General features: G+C 42.1%; 2 protein-coding genes across 2 annotated transcripts; both read right to left on the bottom strand.

Moving 5' to 3' along the window:
- Nucleotides 1–1,369: 1,369 nt before the first annotated feature.
- Nucleotides 1,370–6,720, bottom strand: msmb (microseminoprotein beta). Its single transcript, XM_083658051.1, has 4 exons — nt 6,702–6,720; nt 4,802–4,907; nt 3,419–3,521; nt 1,370–1,704 (listed from the first exon to the last, which is right to left on the bottom strand). The coding sequence occupies exons 1-4, from the start codon at nt 6,702–6,704 to the stop codon at nt 1,584–1,586; spliced, it is 333 nt and encodes a 110-aa protein (XP_083514177.1). The 5' UTR covers nt 6,705–6,720; the 3' UTR covers nt 1,370–1,583.
- Nucleotides 6,721–10,025: 3,305 nt separating this feature from the next.
- On the bottom strand, nt 10,026–17,761 carry LOC310796024 (sphingomyelin synthase-related protein 1-like). Its single transcript, XM_083658175.1, has 6 exons — nt 17,638–17,761; nt 12,816–13,433; nt 11,884–11,979; nt 11,431–11,548; nt 11,157–11,307; nt 10,026–10,518 (listed from the first exon to the last, which is right to left on the bottom strand). Exons 2-6 carry the CDS (start codon nt 13,427–13,429, stop codon nt 10,214–10,216), a joined length of 1,284 nt encoding a protein of 427 aa, XP_083514301.1. The 5' UTR covers nt 13,430–13,433; nt 17,638–17,761; the 3' UTR covers nt 10,026–10,213.
- Between the last annotated feature and the right edge of the window lie 373 nt (nt 17,762–18,134).

Genomic DNA, 18,134 nt, shown 5'->3' with positions numbered 1-18,134 from the left:
CACTGAATTGTTTGTCACCACAATTCGACAAAATATGTGAAGCACCATTGTGAATGAATTTGCACGACTTTTTAAAATCTCCCTGCAGAAAGATTAACATATTTACATTTTTAGAAACACCTACTGTAGTAGACTGCAACCCACTGTATTGTTAGAATGCCTAGATGGTAAATGTTTGTAACGGCAGAGACAAACACCTGCATTATCTATGGACACTGATTCTAAGCTGACAAGACAATGTAACATCAGATACACAACTCTGATGAATAGAAATAAGAATTTGAAATAAGACTCGTGAGAGCACTCACCTGTCAGGTCGACTGAACGTCTCTGTAGCAGAGGTGAACGCGCTGCTCTGAACAGGTGTGAATCCACAGTGAGAGAGAGAGGGAGCTGAACACCGTGTGAACAGGTGTGAATCCACAGTGAGCTGAACACCGTGTGAACAGGTGTGAATCCAAAGGGAGCTGAACACCGTGTGAGGGTGAGTGAGGCGGTGGGAGCATGCCTTTATTATTGGGTGCTGGAGCCCCTTTGGGTGGCAGAGAGCCCCACCAGACTAGGAGCTTTACTGTCACATGGTGGAGGGACCATGAAACTACACCCTGGTAACTGACTGCTCCAGAGAAAGACACCTGCCATAACTGCAGTTAGTTAAAGACATCAAAATAAGGCACACCACACTTGGAACAGGTTTTACATGTTACCTTTATTGCTGTTGTAAGTGATAATAATAAGTATCATGTCAGTTATAAATGAGAAGAGTGAGAAGTGACAAAGAACAATCAATCTCTTTATTTTAAATTACATAATATTTCTGATACCCATTGGAGCATGCATTCACCGTCTGTCTGTCTGTCTGTCTGTCTGTCTGTCTGTCTGTCTGTCTGTGTGTGTGTGTGTGTCTGTGTGTGTGTGTGTGTGTGTGTGTGTGTCTGTGTGTGTGTGTGTGTGTGTGTGTGTGTGTCTGTGTGTGTGTGTGTGTGTGTGTGTGTGTGTGTGTGTGTGTGTGTGTGTGTCTGTGTGTGTGTGTGTGTGTGTGTGTGTGTCTGTGTGTGTGTGTGTGTGTGTGTGTGTGTGTGTGTGTGTGTGTGTGTGTGTGTGTGTGTGTGTGTGTGTGTGTGTGTGTGTGTGTCTGCGACCTGTTGGGTGCTGTTGGTAGTGCTATCACTAATTGTCGATACCAGTTGGAGCATTGGAGCAGGAGTTATTGTAAGTCACTTTGGATAAAAGCATCTGCCAAATGACGTAATGTAATGTAATGTAATGTAATGTAATGTAATGTAATGCATGCAATCACTGTGTGTGTGTGTGTGTGTGTGTGTGTGTGTGTGTGTGTGTGTGTGTGTGTGTGTGTGTGTGTGAGAGTGAGAGAGAGAGAGAGAGAGGAAAACTACATACAAGATACATAATAGTTTTGCCCATTTATGTGTTAGATATTGATGCACATACAGTATCAGAAGAACCCAGAGGACACCAAGAAAACATCAAGAAAAAAGCACACAAACAAACACTTCTTTCCGAGGTGGACTTCAGTGGTCCCACGCGCTGTGAAGAGAGAGGTCCGTCTGTAAGCAGTGGGTTCACATGAGATGACACTCTTTGGTTTTGTCGGCCTTCAGCACCACCTTGACAGAGCAGGCAGCTTCATTCACAAGCAGCTCGCACTCCTCAGGCAGGTCGACAGTGTGTGGCGCAGGGATCCTGAGAGAGAGAGAGAGAGAGAACCTTAGAATCTAAAGAAAGGGACATGCACAGACTGGAGAATAGATTCTAATCTAGATTCAAGATTCAAGATATTTACGGTAGAAGACCAGTTGTTGGGCAAGTTGCTTTCAAAATGTAATACACTACATATTACTAGTTACTTTCATTTGAGAGTAATAAGTTACTTTATAATTACTGTCTGCGAGGTGCTCGACGCAGGTAAATGACGTGCAGCGCACAGGCCCTCTTGAGGCGTCCTTGAGGCATCCTCTCAGCCTCTGGATTGCCTTTGCCATGGGAGGGTCTGGTGAGACGAAGGAGGAGCACGGCCGGGAGTAACCCACAGAGCCTAGATCCTCCATGCACCGAAGGGCCAATACTGCGGCGTAGCACTAGCTCTATTGCAGCGGATTGGGTTCTCTTTTACCCCTCCCGCGGGCAACGTTGCAGACAGAGTAGTAAGGCTGATCCGTGAGCGGCTTCTGGGACGTGAGTCGGGGTCTTAATTGGCCTCGGCTGGGTCTACTGGGCGAGGGTGTATGATGTTGACAGACCCGAAACACCTTACAACCCCAGATAACATCACTGATGACGCGTCCTAGCGCATGCGGCAGTAGTGTATTTGAGAATATGTGTACAGTAACCCATTACTTATTACACTATACTTTTGCATTACTTTCGGCAAAATAACTGCAGTAGCAGAATGATATCGCCGCACCGGAACCATCCCGAAAAAGAATTTCAACCGTCTTGAAGTCAGTGTAAACCAGAGGTGTCAAACTTGCGGCCCGGGGGCCAGATCCGGCCCCCCAAAGGGTCCAATCCGGCCCAAAGGATGACTTTGCAAAGTGTGAAAATTGCACTGAGAAGTCCTTCAATCCAATGTGATGCACTTGTGAAGGCTAAGAGGTAGCAGGTTTCAGGAGCAAGTTCAATATTACATCGCCTATTCATGTTATCTGTATTAATCACTAAATAGTCAGCTATTTTCATTACCTTTGCTTGACTATAGAGAATTGCACAGTTGCCATCAATTGTAATCAGGGGTGTAGTGATAAATACAGAGGTGGGTAAACTATCCAAGGTGAGTAGTTTAGCCACCTTGTTTGCCCTCATTGATTGATACAGTTGATCTGAAAATAGGTGAGTATCTGCCTCATTTCAAAGGGGTGGTTATTGGGTACCCCCCACTACACCCTGGGGGTCCACCCCCTCTTCAATGTTCCTCCCTTCGGCAGCCTCATTCTCCTCTTCGACCACTGTGTGTTCCCAGACCTCCCTCGCTGCTCGCCACAGTCATGATGTCACTGTTGCAGTGATGATGTCATAATTGATGATAATGTCATCATTGGTGATGTTACACCTGACTGATGTTACTGTTGAAGGTTGGTGTTGCACTTATGATGTCATCACAATAGGCATCCTCACTAGTAAATGCAGGAGCTACACCAGCGAGGAGGGAACATACAGACACACACCACCAATCACGTAATCTCCCCCCAGCTTCGCCTCTGGTAGATAATTATTGCACTCAATCAAGGTATTGTCTGTGTGTGGGGTGGGGGAGTGTGTGTGTGTGTGTGTGTGTGTGTGTGTGTGTGTGAGAGTGAGTGAGTGTGTGTGTGTGTGTGTGTGTGTGTGTGTGTGTGTGTGTGTGTGTGTGTGTGTGTGTGTGTGTGTGTGTGTGTGTGTGTGTGTGTGTGAAACGTACTTGCTGCAGCAGCTCATGCCGTCCATTGCACAGGAGCATTCGATGCAGTTTTTCACCCATTCTGAGCCAAAGGGGTGCTGTGTGCCATCCCTATCCACACACCCTGCACAAGGTCAAAGGTCAAGGTTACTTTATTTGTACCCGTAGGTACATTTGGTTGCAGGGAGAGTCACACATTTTAAAAGACAGTGAATAGACAATTGAACAGACATAAAAGTGGCAAGTGCTCATAGTTCCAATCATCACTAAATCACTACAAAAAAGAGAAATACATAAACGTGGGGGCCCGGAAGAGCCAGTGGTTCTAAATGTTTTTCATATGAAGGACCACTAAACTGACAAAGATTAGACCATGGACCCCCATTTGATAGGATTTTGTCCCACGGTCCCCCATATGATAATAAGATCGATGCTTTTAGATGTTTTATTACAGAAAGTGTATAAAACCCATGTCCAAAATAGTCATTGTGTTACTTATGAATGGAATTATAGCGAAAATATATTACCGCCCTTTTGGCTGGCGACCCCCTGGAACCCCCTCAAGGACCGCCATTTGAGAACCACTGCCTTAGGCTATAGAATGCAGAAGAGTGACCAGCCAGATCATTTCCACTGCCATCTCTCCTACCCTCAGACAATCATCATGGAATTCCAAACAGAACAGAACCACATCCAACTACATCAAGAATCAATACCAGAACCATGTCATGTCCCGACTTGTTCCTCTGCTGGGACAAAGCAACGACACACTGTTCAGAGGAGGTGCCAACCCATATACAATACGCTCTGATAACATGTGGCATAAATATCGTATATATATATATATCGTATATATATATCGTATATATATATCTCGTATATATATATATATATCGTATATACTGTATATATATATATATCTCGTATATATATATATATACAGTATATATATATATATATATACGATATAGATATATATATATATATATATATATATATATATATACGATATATATATATGTGTGTGTGTGTGTGTGTGTGTGTGTGTGTGTGTGTGTTTTGATAACTTGAGCTGGCAGCCCTTAACTAAATACACTCAACACCCGGACGATGCAGTCAACTGGAACACATGTGCAAATAAATACTGATTCAATCTGACACCTGACCATTTATCTAACACAGCCCGTCCCCAGTGCATATGTCAATAAGGTTCTTTAAGCTACAATATCTTGTCCTAGCAGTACTAGTACAGTAATATCTAACAGTACTAGTGATAATAGTCTAATATAAATAATCAAATCAATATAGTAATAGTAACTAATAATAGGCTAGAGTAATCTAGTAATCTATTCCTAGCAGTAGGCTAATTATAGCATAACCATTGGTTGTGGTGGTTGCACTCACCTGTTGGAGGGTTTTTCAGGTCTTTGATGACGAGCTGCTCAAAGAAGCATTGAGACTGACAGAGGACCACCAGCCCCAGCAGACACACAACCACACGCAGAGACGTCTGAAGGGACATACATGGAAACATATGACTTTCATATCTATATCTGCAGCCACACTATATATTTATGCCCACCTGTTAAATGAAATGTATACAACACATCCTTTTAGAAGTGGCAAAATATTCAACTGTTGTGGTTCATGTTTTGGTTTATGGCCGAGCACACATCAGGAAATGTAAGCCATCTCTGTTTATATTTTTCCTCCTTCTAGGCATGAGAAAGATTTCTTTGTTTGAGCAAACTGACTGTATTCTGTTATGTATATTATGTATATGTTTGAGCATACTTTATGTATTCTGTATGAGGTTCTGCATGGCTTAGCATGGAAACTATTTCCCTTGCATGTGTCTTTTGATGCATGTGTCTTTTGATGATTCATCATCATTCTAAGTCTTAGAATCATCAAAAGATACATGCAAAGGAAATAGTAATAAGTGATCCAATATTGCATAATGGGACACACATTTCAATGTAATTAAATGCATAAGGCGTTAATGGATAAGGCATTTTGCCTGGAACTTATTTTAAAATTGGATTTATACAATTAAAATTTAATTTGGATTCATACAATATTATCATCTGCAATATAACTAGTGTGATATTTGAAATCTATGTTTTGTGCTGTTTGAACTACAGATCACTTTTGAACTACAGATCATCTTTACTTTTTACTGTTGATTTACCTTTTTGTCTTTATAGTCCTTTAAAAAGCATTTTGTAGTTGAACTTTGAAAAATGCAAAGATTATTTCAGCAATAGCTCACGACAGGCCATGCTTGGGCGTCGGGTAAAAACACTAGATGAAAACATATAGATTTTTTTTAATTCAATATTGTTATATTTACATGCCAGATTTGAGAATATTCAGAAAAGTGAAGCCATAATGTCCAACTAAAGTGTGCAAAAGAGAATTACAACAAATTCTCCTAATCCCAAACTCTGTCACTCCATCTGAAACGTAGAACCACAGCACACTGATAACTGAAATGTAGAACCACAGCACACTGATAACTGAAACGTAGAACCACAGCACACTGATAACTGAAACGTAGAACCACAGCACACTGATAACTGAAACGTAGAACCACAGCACACTGATAACTGAAACCTAGAACCACAGCACACTGATAACTGAAACCTAGAACCACAGCACAGTGATAACTGAAACCTAGAACCACAGCACACTGATAACTGAAACCTAGAACCACAGCACACTGATAACTGAAACGTAGAACCACAGCACACTGATAACTGAAACCTAGAACCACAGCACACTGATAACTGAAACGTAGAACCACAGCACACTGATAACTGAAACCTAGAACCACAGCACAGTGATAACTGAAACCTAGAACCACAGCACACTGATAACTGAAACCTAGAACCACAGCACACTGATAACTGAAACGTAGAACCACAGCACACTGATAACTGAAACCTAGAACCACAGCACACTGATAACTGAAACGTAGAACCACAGCACACTGATATCTGAAACCTAGAACCCCAGCACACTGATAACTGAAACCTAGAACCACAGCACATCTGAAACGTAGAACCACAGCACACTGATAACTGAAACGTAGAACCACAGCACACTGATATCTGAAACCTAGAACCCCAGCACACTGATAACTGAAACCTAGAACCACAGCACATCTGAAACGTAGAACCACAGCACACCGATAACTGAAACGTAGAACCACAGCACACTGATATCTGAAACCTAGAACCACAGCACACTGATAACTGAAACCTAGAAGCACATAAGTGAATGCAAGGTGCAATGTACCTACCATCCTGAGATGTGATGTGAGCTGGCCAACAGCAAGCTAATGCCTGTGATAAGGGTTATGAAATCTTTATATATTGATGTGTCAGCCCAGTATTCCTCTGTTGATATATTATGGGTGGGACACAGATATGATTTCTACAGTATTTGTTTTGAAGGTGTGGATGATTTCATGCATTATATAGGCCTAGTAGACAATGCACAAAGACATGCACGCCTCTTTTTAATCTTGACATTTCCACCCATGATAAATAAGTTTGATGTAATATGTCAGTAATGAACACAGCAGTCAGGGAAACTGTCAATCTGAAATATAAAAGTCGTTTTCTTTTGTAAACTTTTATTGGTGCCAAAAGGCAAAGATAAATTACTTGCATTGCAAATAAATACAAATTGTAAACAATTAGCATGATGCTATAGGGTGAAACCCATGTCCACCAGATGCGATACAGCTGCTGAAACAGACTCCCGCCCATGTTAACCCTCATAGATGGTTAATTAATACTTCTCAAGTTAATGGCCCAAGTTTTTTTTTTTTTTTTGCCAAACCTTATACCTTCAGATGAAGTTATACATACCCAAATATTTATTAATTTTCAGAATTTTAACCCCCTTTATAAGCCAGTTTGTCTTGATTATAAACAATTTTGCTTTCTGCTTGTTTTGGCTTTCCACAATTTCCCACAAGATAAAATCCAAAGTGAATGTTTTTGGGTGGGATTATCACAGTGGGGTATATGTAAAAGATTAGCACCAACATTGAGTCTGTTCCATTTTGACTTTTTAATGCAGTGTCAAATAAAAACTAAATATGCACTTTAAAATCATTACACCATCTAATTGACCATTTGTGGTCAATTAGGTGAGTAATTTCTGGGCAAGCTCGGCACCCTTTCAATGTCAGTTTTTAGTACTTGACCATTTCTGATTATTAATTAATTGACCAAAAAGGTCAATTATTGACCATTTCTGGATCACATACATATGAACATTTTAGCTGAAATTATTTATCCCATTTTGTTTACAAAATTGCTTGGAAACAAAATTTGCTTGCCGAACATGAGAAAATGTTGCAATCTGCTGAAAAATACTAAAAACCATAATTTTCAAGCCTTATGTAAAAAATAAAAAGTGGCTGGAAGCTCAAAAATAGCACTTTTTTGCCATTTATAATGGTCCCCCCCCCACCACCACCACCAGTCAAGATTCATGGCATTTATGACCATTTATAACAATGCGAACACAGAAAATTACATCCAATTAGCCAAAACTGTACCAATCATGTATTTCATAGGCAAAAATGTGGTACAGCAAAAATATGCACCTGTTCTATTTTGGTCAGATCCTGCATACACGTGGGTCTGTTCAGGCAGCCTATGGTGGACATAGGCCTTAACACTATTTCTGGATAGTCCGCCTACAGAGAGTCCACAGAGTAACATTTCAACAGCTTATTAGTTGACATTCGACAATTCAACTCTTTCACTTTTGTCTGTAGATGTTGTTTTAAGAGCTCATTAGTTGAGATTCAATAAACAGATTCTGTCCCGTCCAAACACTTGCACCTAGTGCAATATGTAGGCATCTTTATGAATTGTCACAAATACTCAAATTAATCTGTTGAACGTCTGTTAAACAGTTGAATAGTTGAATGTCAACCATCGCTGTTGAAATGCTACAAATAATCTGTCGACTCTCTGTAAGCAGACTATCCAAATAGTGTTACCCAATATAGTGTTGATCAAAAATGAGATAGTAAACAGACGTTTCTTTTTTATATATAAAATAGTCCTCGACCTCCATTATCCAACTCTACTGAGGCAGGACAACTCTGGACAAACAAAGCATCACAAAACAAAGCAGCTCCATACATTTGTTCGTATACAGAAGACTAAAATCTTCTTGTTAAAAATACAAAGCAATAAATAACATTGTACCAAATGATCATAAATAAAGCAATTGCACAATACTGAGGGTTAATTGGCAAAAGAGAACATTACAATAAAAGTCCTGGGATTTGTTTGTGATAAAGTATGACTGTAGAAAGCCCTACAGACCACACTGACGAGTTCAATTTATAAAGTCAAAAAATGGGAAAATAAACTCTTTGTGAGTGAAACAGAACTCTCACGTGGCGAGAAGAACAAAGTGTTTTTTTCCTGTTGCAAATCTGAAATCGTATTATTTTGGTAGTCGTTGCAAAACAGGCGTTAAGTGTCTTATTGCAGCAAACATTTCTGAACTGTCACCACAACAACAACCAAAATGTGAGCGCATTTTACAGTTGTGTGAAGCCCTTTCAGTTGATTTACAAAATGTAGTTAACGAAAAGCTGAACCCTGCCCCCCCAACACATTAGTAAACCTTGAACATTAACCCATTGATACCTGATGCAGCATTTGTGTGTGTATCCCTTTAAGACCGCGAACCGCGTGACGCGGTTCGCGGTCTTAAAGGGATACACACACAAATGAGGGATATACACACAAATGCTGCATCAGGTATCAATGGGTTAAGCAAGTGGAACATGACAAAGTGATCATTCAAAAGGCAGAATATGTGCCTTTGTTTGGCCCTCTTTCCATAAGATTCTGTACCGGCAGCTCTTAGGCCCCCGCAATAAGCATTCAATGTTTAAGACAGCAGCGCGCAAATAAAATAAAAAACAAGGTCAAAATCATCTATTTATACAAATTTCCAAAAGACCTCGCAGCTGACTCAAAGGAAAGTCTTCTCACTCACACATCAGCCTTGACAGTCCGCACACATTCTAGTCTTTAAAAAACTATCAAGGAGTGCCTGGGTAGTGTAGTGTAGTGTAGACTACAGGTAAATGCACTCGCCTAACAGAGAGACCCGGGTTCAATTCCCGGCAGCGGTATTTCCGGGCTTGGTCAGATGTTCCTACAGACATACTTGGCCGTGTCTGCGGGTGGGAACTGAAGCCAGTGGGGTATTGTATTGTGAGAGCTAAAGCTATATGATGGGTAAGACGCCTTGGCTCGTGGCTCAGTCCTGACTGTCGTTTTCTACAGGACTGTGACCCGCTGTGCACAGTGGAACTTTGTTTGTCATGGAATAAAATACCCCCTTATATTCATTTTAAAACGAGCAATTGATTATTGATGGATCAACAAAGCATTTAGACATTTTACCATTACAGTATGACTCCTGGTCGCTACACTAGCGCCTCCTCTGGTCGGTCTGGGCGCCTGCTCGGGAGGCGGGGGGGGGGGGGGGGACTTTGGGGAATAGCGTGATCCTCCCACGCAGCACTACATCCTGCTGGTGAAACGCCTTGCTGTCAGGTGAAAAGAAGCAGCTGGAGAGTGCCCATGTATCAGAGGAAGCTTGTGCTAGTCTACAACTCTCCCCAGATCGGCAGAGTGGGTGGAGCAATGACCGAGGGAATTGGCCAAGTACAATTGGGGAGAAAATTGGAGGAAAACCGCAGAAAAGAAAGAAAGAAAGAAAGAAAGAAAGAAAGAAAGAAAGAAAATATTTAAAAAAAATACACTATCCAATCAGAGTCTTCATAAAAGCAGGTCTGTGGAAGGGCCAGTGGTACTGGTTGGGCACGGGCCCGTTCACGTTGCACTCGAAGAAGGAGAACATGGGGAACCAGATGCGCGCCCGGCGGCTCTGCTGGTAGGCGCGCGTGTTGGCCAAGGTGTGGTAGTAGAGGAAGAGGCGCGTGGTGATGTAGAAGGCGATGAACACGTCGATGGAGTAGTGCTCGTGAGCCGCCAGGATGAAGAAGATCCCAAACAGGTTCAACACCCAGGAGATGGTGTGGATCAGATTCCAGCTCCGCGGAGTGTCTGCAGGGCGGAATGGCATCGTCGATTAACCTTGTACCAAGGCGTTGTGTAATAACACTGCATTACGTTTATTACAAAAAAAAATGGTCGGGGGGGACCACTCTGCACCCTGTCGCGGGCCGCATCTGGCCCCCGGGCCGCAGGTTGAGTATCACTGCGCTATGTAATAACACTGCATTACGTTTATTACAAAATATGAGATTTGCCCTTTATTTTTCTCATAAAAATTGCATAATATGATGGATAATAATCAAACCAAAATGGATGTCTTCATTCATAAAAATCATTACTACATTATAATGTTTATTTTATGCATCCTAGTATGAATCATACTGACCAAAAATTAATTTTGAAAAGATACTATTACCGTAGTTTGTCACTATATTCCGTAGCTTAATAGTAACTGTACTTGATAACGACATCGAAACTGCACGACAATGAGTGACACTGACACTGCATATTGCGTTCCAAGATGTGTACAAACTGTGGTAATTATTACAAAATATGGGTGTTATTACATAACAAAGTGAAAATACATTGCATTTTTGTGTAGTGTTATTACACAATGCACCTATTCCCCAACTAAAGCTGTGCACGCGCACGTTGGGGCGCGAACACATCAAAGCGTGAACACTCACATTCGGTGACAAAGAAGTTGAGCATTGTGATGACGACAGTATGGCCGCTGAACATGTAGTCGCCACACGTGTGCACGCCGGTCAGCGTCATGCCAAAGCCGCTCCAGATGGCGAGCGCCCTCTGGAACTTCCCCCAAGTGTCACCGTACATCTGGGGGGACAAAGGCTCCAGTTATATCAGTCATGCTACTACGTCACTTCATCAGTTAGCATAGCAGTAATGCTGAAGTGGCAGAACCTTATCTAATCTGTAACGTGCTTGAGTCGTCCCCACCTTACTGGCGCACTGGAGATGCTGCCCCGGCACAGAGAGCGAGGTGACAAACATGGTGAAGCAACGGAGCAGAAACACCGTCCCCATCAAGGAGCACAGGCGTCTGAACAGAATGGACCTGAGAGAGAAATAGCACAGAAACACACAAATTTGGAGTTTGGTTTGTTACCTGGTGTGTTGTTATACCACTATATCGGTTGTTGTGCCTCAATACGCTAAAATATAATTGATCTGAACTAATTTCGAATAAATCTCATTTAGGACAATTAAAATGCTCAGAACAAATAAAGTCACAATGAATGCTCTGTCAAGTACTTGTTTATGTATTAATGAACAAGGTCAAAATCAATATATAATCACATTAAGTGCATAGCCTAGCAGCAGATATGGAACCAATTTGCACACATTGGTGTGGCGTATGAGTAATGAGCGTAGCTGCAGCAGTGGGGCTACCTGTGTTTGTGAAGCAGCAGGATCAACAGAAAGATGTAACACAGGATCAGGCCACAGGCTTCAGCCATTGCAAAAGCCCAAGGGATTCTGGGAACACTGTCAGAGGGCAGAAAATATCTCTATCAGTGTATAGAGGAAATATCTCTCTCAGTGTGTAGAGGAAATATCTCTCTCAGTGTATAGAGGAAATATCTCTCTCAGTGTATAGAGGAAATATCTCTATCAGTGTATAGAGGAAATATCTCTATCAGTGTATAGAGGAAATATCTCTCTCAGTGTATAGAGGAAATATCTCTCTCAGTGTATAGAGGAAATATCTCTATCAGTGTATAGAGGAAATATCTCTCTCAGTGTATAGAGGAAATATCTCTATCAGTGTATAGAGGAAATATCTCTATCAGTGTATAGAGGAAATATCTCTCTCAGTGTGTAGAGGAAATATCTCTATCAGTGTATGGAGAAAATATCTCTCTCAGTGTATAGATTAGATATCAGTACAGGTGAACAGCACAGTACATGAACTCTGGAGTCTGGGTGGTAGCAGCTCAATATACAGGTACAGCAGAATCCTCAAGGAGATATTTACTGAAGTTGAAGGGCTGGACAATATATTGATATTATATCGATATCGCGATATGAGACTAGATATAGTCTTAGATTTTGGATATTGTAATATCACGATATGACACAAGTGTTCTATTACATCCACATTACTGTTGATTATTTATCAAAATTCTCATTCTTGCGTAAATATTTTGTGAAAGCACCCATAGTCATCCCTACAATATTGTTGCGATATCGATATCGCGGGTATTTGGTTAAAAAAATATTGTGAGGTTATGATTTTGTCCATATCGCCCAGCCCTAACTGAAGTCATATCAGTGCAAGACTCTTCAAAGCCACAAAGAAAGACAAAATGAGCAGTTTATACCTGTCCAGAAATATGTCAGGCAGGGGGGGATACGTCCTCATGTCCGGGACGCGCTCGTGGACGATGACCATGACGAAGGAGGTGAATCCGAACACAAACATGACGTAGACAGAACTGAGGACCGTCTTCCAGAGCTCCGGGTCCAGCCGGCCAGCCAGGTGCAGCCTGCACTTCCCGTTGGGGTGTGTGTGCCGACAGTGGGCCCCTCCTGAACCGTAGCCCGGTCTGTCCCCGTCCCGCAGGCGCAGCTCGGTGCCGTTGCACGAGCGGTCGCCTCCGCTACACCTCCTGTCAACGCCGTTACACCCCGCGGCCCCCAGGGTGGCCCCGGCGGGGAGGCTGTCCGTGGCGCCGAGGCCCAGCTCCTCCAGCTGGGCCTGGTTCTGTCTCTGGAGCCTGCGGAGGGCCAGGGCCAGCCTCTTGATGTCTCCCAGCACACTGAGGCCCAGCGGGGGCCCGCGCAGGTCGGCCTCCGTGAGAGCCAGCAGGCTGGAGCCGTCCAGGCGGTGCTGCGTGCACATCAGCTCCACGTACTCCCCGAAGCCCTCCTCCCTCAGCCAGCGGGCCACGCGCTTACAGCTCCAGGCGCTCGCACTCTCCTCCAGGGGAGCCATCACACTGCAGACAGGCAGAGACAGAGTCAGGCACACGGGAGAAACATGTTGCACTACTACGCCTAATTGTGGACGGCAGTGGTGCCATTCTGTCAGAGGTCATCTCTGCTGAGCAGACCGGATCGTCTAGAGCAGGGGTTCCCAACCTTTTTTGTGCCAAGGACCGGTAGATACATGGAAAAAAAAGACTAATTGATTATCTTGTGCGCTTTCTTGAGCACTTGTGCACTATTAAACTGTACTAGGGATCTTTGTGTTTTGCCTATAATTTTAGAGCTAAGGTTGACAACACCTCAGCTCTATTTCTCACGATTTTTTTTTAAACCGCAATATGAAATTTTCAATTTTCAATGTCCAAAATGGACTTCTATTTTAGTGCTGCAGGTAATCATTGGTCCATGGATCAAGTTCAATATCGGTGAAAACCTAAAAAAAAGAAAGAAGAAGAGAGAAGTACAGCGTGCTCACGTTGTAGCGCCCTCCATGGATGCGAGGTGCTCTTGAAGTTCAATATAATAAACATGAAACAAAGCGGGAAGCCTCAGAGGCTTACTTCAGGCACTCGCACACAGAGCCAGGAGTTTAAATGCCTTGATATGAAAGATTAATTCATATATTAAAGGCATTTGAACTTTATTCCTGGCTCTGTGTGAGAGTGCCTGAAGTCAGCCTAGAGGCGTCCCATGGTGAAAACCTTTCATCACACTCAAACTCAGTAAATCCAGCACACTAACTACAAAAATGCCTCGAGCAAAATGAAAACGAGAACAAACGAGAAAAAGGTGAGGATATGAATCGCATTTTTAAATATTCTGTCAATCGCAATTCATTTTTGTGTGTGATTATCGTCCGGCAGCCCTAACATCACACATCATGTTTTAAATCGATAAATTGAATATTATTGAGTATATATTGAATATTGAACTGAAGTTTGACTTTAAAAATGTATATCGCAAATCAAATCGGAATCAATGTCTATCAGAAAAACCACAATTACATATTTTCCCCAAATCGTTCAGCCCTAGCCTATGATCATGTGTTGACAAGACATACTGATCCATATAAAGCAGGCCTACAGTGTGTACTGTGTGCCCCTCCAAAACAAACTAAAATACAACTTAGCTAAGTGTAACTAGCTAAGTATTATATCTACAAACTTAATATGCTTAACTCTTCTTCACTCAAATCAAAACCAAAATAGCAACGAACCATCCAGGCTGCTCGGTGGAGCTTCCCTCAGTAAACAAGCAGAGTCTATTGCACTAGCATGGAGGCTGTGTTCCTCTGCAACAGGATTCAGCTGCTGATGAAAGGCACTGTCTGTCCTCTCCCCTCGATGACCTTTGACCTGTCGATAAGCTCACCACAGTACTGCTCTCCACACGTTCCCTGCTGCTCCAAAGGTCTGCGAGGCTCAGCCAATAGCAGCTTACAGCTGAACTTCAACAGGCTACAGCGCTGAGTTGACAGTAGATAAAGACTCAAATAGATAAAGACTCAAATAACACCCAACAGGCAGTTTTCTCATTTTCATTTATTTCACCAGGTACAAATCGGTTGAGAACTAGTTCTCAGTAACAACGATGACCTGGCCAAGAGACCTCAGCAAGAATAGATACAAAAATTAACAAAATACAGAATAACACACATGAAATAACACAAAACAACACATACGATACATAACAAAAACAAGAGAGAACAGTTACTGGTTATTATACCTTATTAGAATGATAAGGAAGAGAGAGAGGAGAGAAATGGAGGCCGGTCAGCAGGTACAGCAGGTACATCAGTCTATATACAGGTATGTGATGCAGGCTGTGTGTGTGTTTGAAAGGTGTTGAGTGATGTGACAGTTGTGAGTTAAGTGTGTTTTTGTAGTGACTTACAGTCATTGCAGCAGCAAAACGGAAAGAATTACGGCCAAAGACTGTGCGGACGTTTGGAGAGTTGAGCACACCGAAATTGCTGCATCTTAAGTAGGGATGGGCATTGCTAGCAAAAACACTATTCGAAATTCGCTGGCCAAATTCGAATTTAATTCGAATTTCGAAAATAAATAAATAAATGTAAAAAAAAAAAAAAAAAAAAAAATTTTTTTTTTTTTTACATTTTTAATTTTTTTTACATTGACATTTTCGAAAATAAAAAACAGTTTTGACAATCATGAGTGGTTGTGGTTCATTAAATATTTAGTAGGCTCAGGTCTGAGTGCCAAAGGGGTGCCAAAGTCACCCCCTCTCCCTCTTCATGGGATTTCATCCGCCATTCATTTTTCCATAAACCTTGCTTAAAATGCTTATAGCGATTTGACTATACCGGTACTTAGAATCAGGGGAGACAATGCAACATTTCACTCAAAAAAAAAAAAAAAAAAAAAAAAAAATTTTTTTTTCGAATTTCGAATTTCAATAATAAAAGTCGACCTTGATAATAACAACGATTATTCGAAAATTCGAAATTCGATGCCCATCCCTAATCTTAAGCGGTTGGTGGGTTAAGTGCTGTGGGAAATGTGCAGGTATGAGAGATAGAGGGGTGATTTTCCAACAATTGTTTTATAGAGAAGCTGCAGCCAGTGATGTCGCAGTTAGAAATCCATCAGAAGGCAATCCATGAGGTGAGACATCACAAGGCTTGGATAATGAAATAATAATAATAATGAAGGAATGAATAATAAGCTTATCGAAAAGATCTATTTTGATAATAATATGGGAAAACACTACTCTTCACGAGAGCAAACTAGGGATGCACGCACCAACATCGATAATAACCAATATTAACATTGCTGTTATGACCGATAATAACCGATATTTATCGATGTCGAATGATCTGTATAAAAAGGAGTTTCTATGATAATCAAATTTTGTACATAAAAAACACTGAATGCTTGCTCTTATGACATCACTGATGACCACTGCGCGTCGTGGCCTCACCTGCTCTATGACATTACTGATGACATCATCACGGATGACATCGTTGATGACAAGTAGGACAATCACCTTATTAAAAAATCCGGCTCGGTCATCCCCTGAAAGTTTCAGCAAGATCGCACGTAAAACGCCATAGTTGTGGCCGGCACAAAAATTGAAACAGAGAACAGAGCCCACATTGCCAGATAGATAGACAGATAGATAGATAGATAGATAGATAGATAGATAGATAGATAGATAGATAGATAGATAGATAGATGACTAACATCGGCCGATAACGATATGATTGCCGATATATTGTGCATCCCTAGCGCAAAGTCAATAAGAGTAGCTGGGTCATAGAAAGTGACAGTGACTGAGCAGAACATCAGACCAGGTCGAGTGTGGTTAGCTCAGCTGGTTATGGCCTACTACATCCAAGAGAAACAGGCTTAGTTTAGCACTGAGGAAAGTGCTCACATCACATAGGCGTAGCTAGCAGAACAATCCTACATGTAAACAGCTTGGCAGGTGGATGATGCCAGGACAACTGCTCATGCAGAAAGACAAATAACCACCTCATCTGTAACGGGCCATCATGTGGGGTTTTGTCACAGTGCCCTGATGAGCTAACAAATCAGCTGATAAGGCAGAGATGACAGCTGTCATGCTGAAGAAGCGCACACACCAACTAACAAGTCACCTCAGGAGCTGCTGCCTATTCCCTCCTCATACACTCTCTCCAGCTAGGAGACAGATGGCTGTTTCCTTAAATGACCAAGCCTCACCACCACAACAACAACAACAACAACAACAACGACATGTCAGGAAGCGTCTCTAGCCTGGGGCTTTTTACTCAGGACTAGTGCCATGTCAGCTTCCCTGCTTAGTGTGAGTCACCACCGAGTCACACAGAGCATGACACAGCTGTGGGATAGAAAGACCTTCAGTCTGTGCGAGAGAGAGAGAGGGAGGGAGGGAGGGAGGGAGAGAGATGGAGGAAGGGAGGGTGAGAGAGAGACTCTGACAAAGGGCAGGGCTGACAAGTCTATTCAGCGGGGGAATGTTAGCTCCATTGTAACGTGGAGCTGCTACATTCCAGATACCGTAAACACCCTTTGGGTCAATCACAAATCAGTGTTTTAGGCGTTGACAACTTGGGTTATTATTAAATTAGTTTGACACTAAAAATTATTTTCTTGACATAAAAAGACACAAGACACACAAAAAAAACGTTGTGTCAAAACACAAGTCAGAGAAATAGTCAGTAACTTATTTTAAAAGAGCACAGTTACTTACCCAAACCCCACTGTCACTCCGCTACTGAAGGCTGTGCGCTTGCTGCCTGTCCGCGGCGTCTGACGTTATAAACTCACAACACAAAGTATCCATAGAGCGTATGTCCGTGACGTTACAGTAGATATAGGTAGCCAACAACATGCTTCTGACAACCTGACAAAACATAGACAAAACATAACCTCGCGTTACCAGGCAAAACAGGAAGAGACGAGAATATTTCAACAACATGAAGAAGAGAGCCCAATGCTGACACACCATGCGCACATGGTCACACTGCCATCTGCTGGTCAAATGCAGGAAGAACGTGTGTTTGGTTCAATTGACAGTTTCTCGCCGAGAAGAGCCTGGTGATGACTTTGGACCCTTGTTTATTTCCTGTCAGTTATTGTAAAACAACAAACACTGCAACAGGAAATAAGCTAAGGTACATTTAGAAATAGAACGTTTAAAATTGTCTTTGAAATGGTCTATATACAGGAAACAGTTGTCCAGTTAGT

Source organism: Poromitra crassiceps (assembly GCF_964638095.1).
Source record: "Poromitra crassiceps genome assembly, chromosome: 22".
Classification (NCBI taxonomy): domain Eukaryota; kingdom Metazoa; phylum Chordata; class Actinopteri; order Beryciformes; family Melamphaidae; genus Poromitra; species Poromitra crassiceps.
The sequence above is the reverse complement of the archived record's forward strand: the minus strand, read 5'-3'. Positions and strand labels throughout refer to the sequence as shown.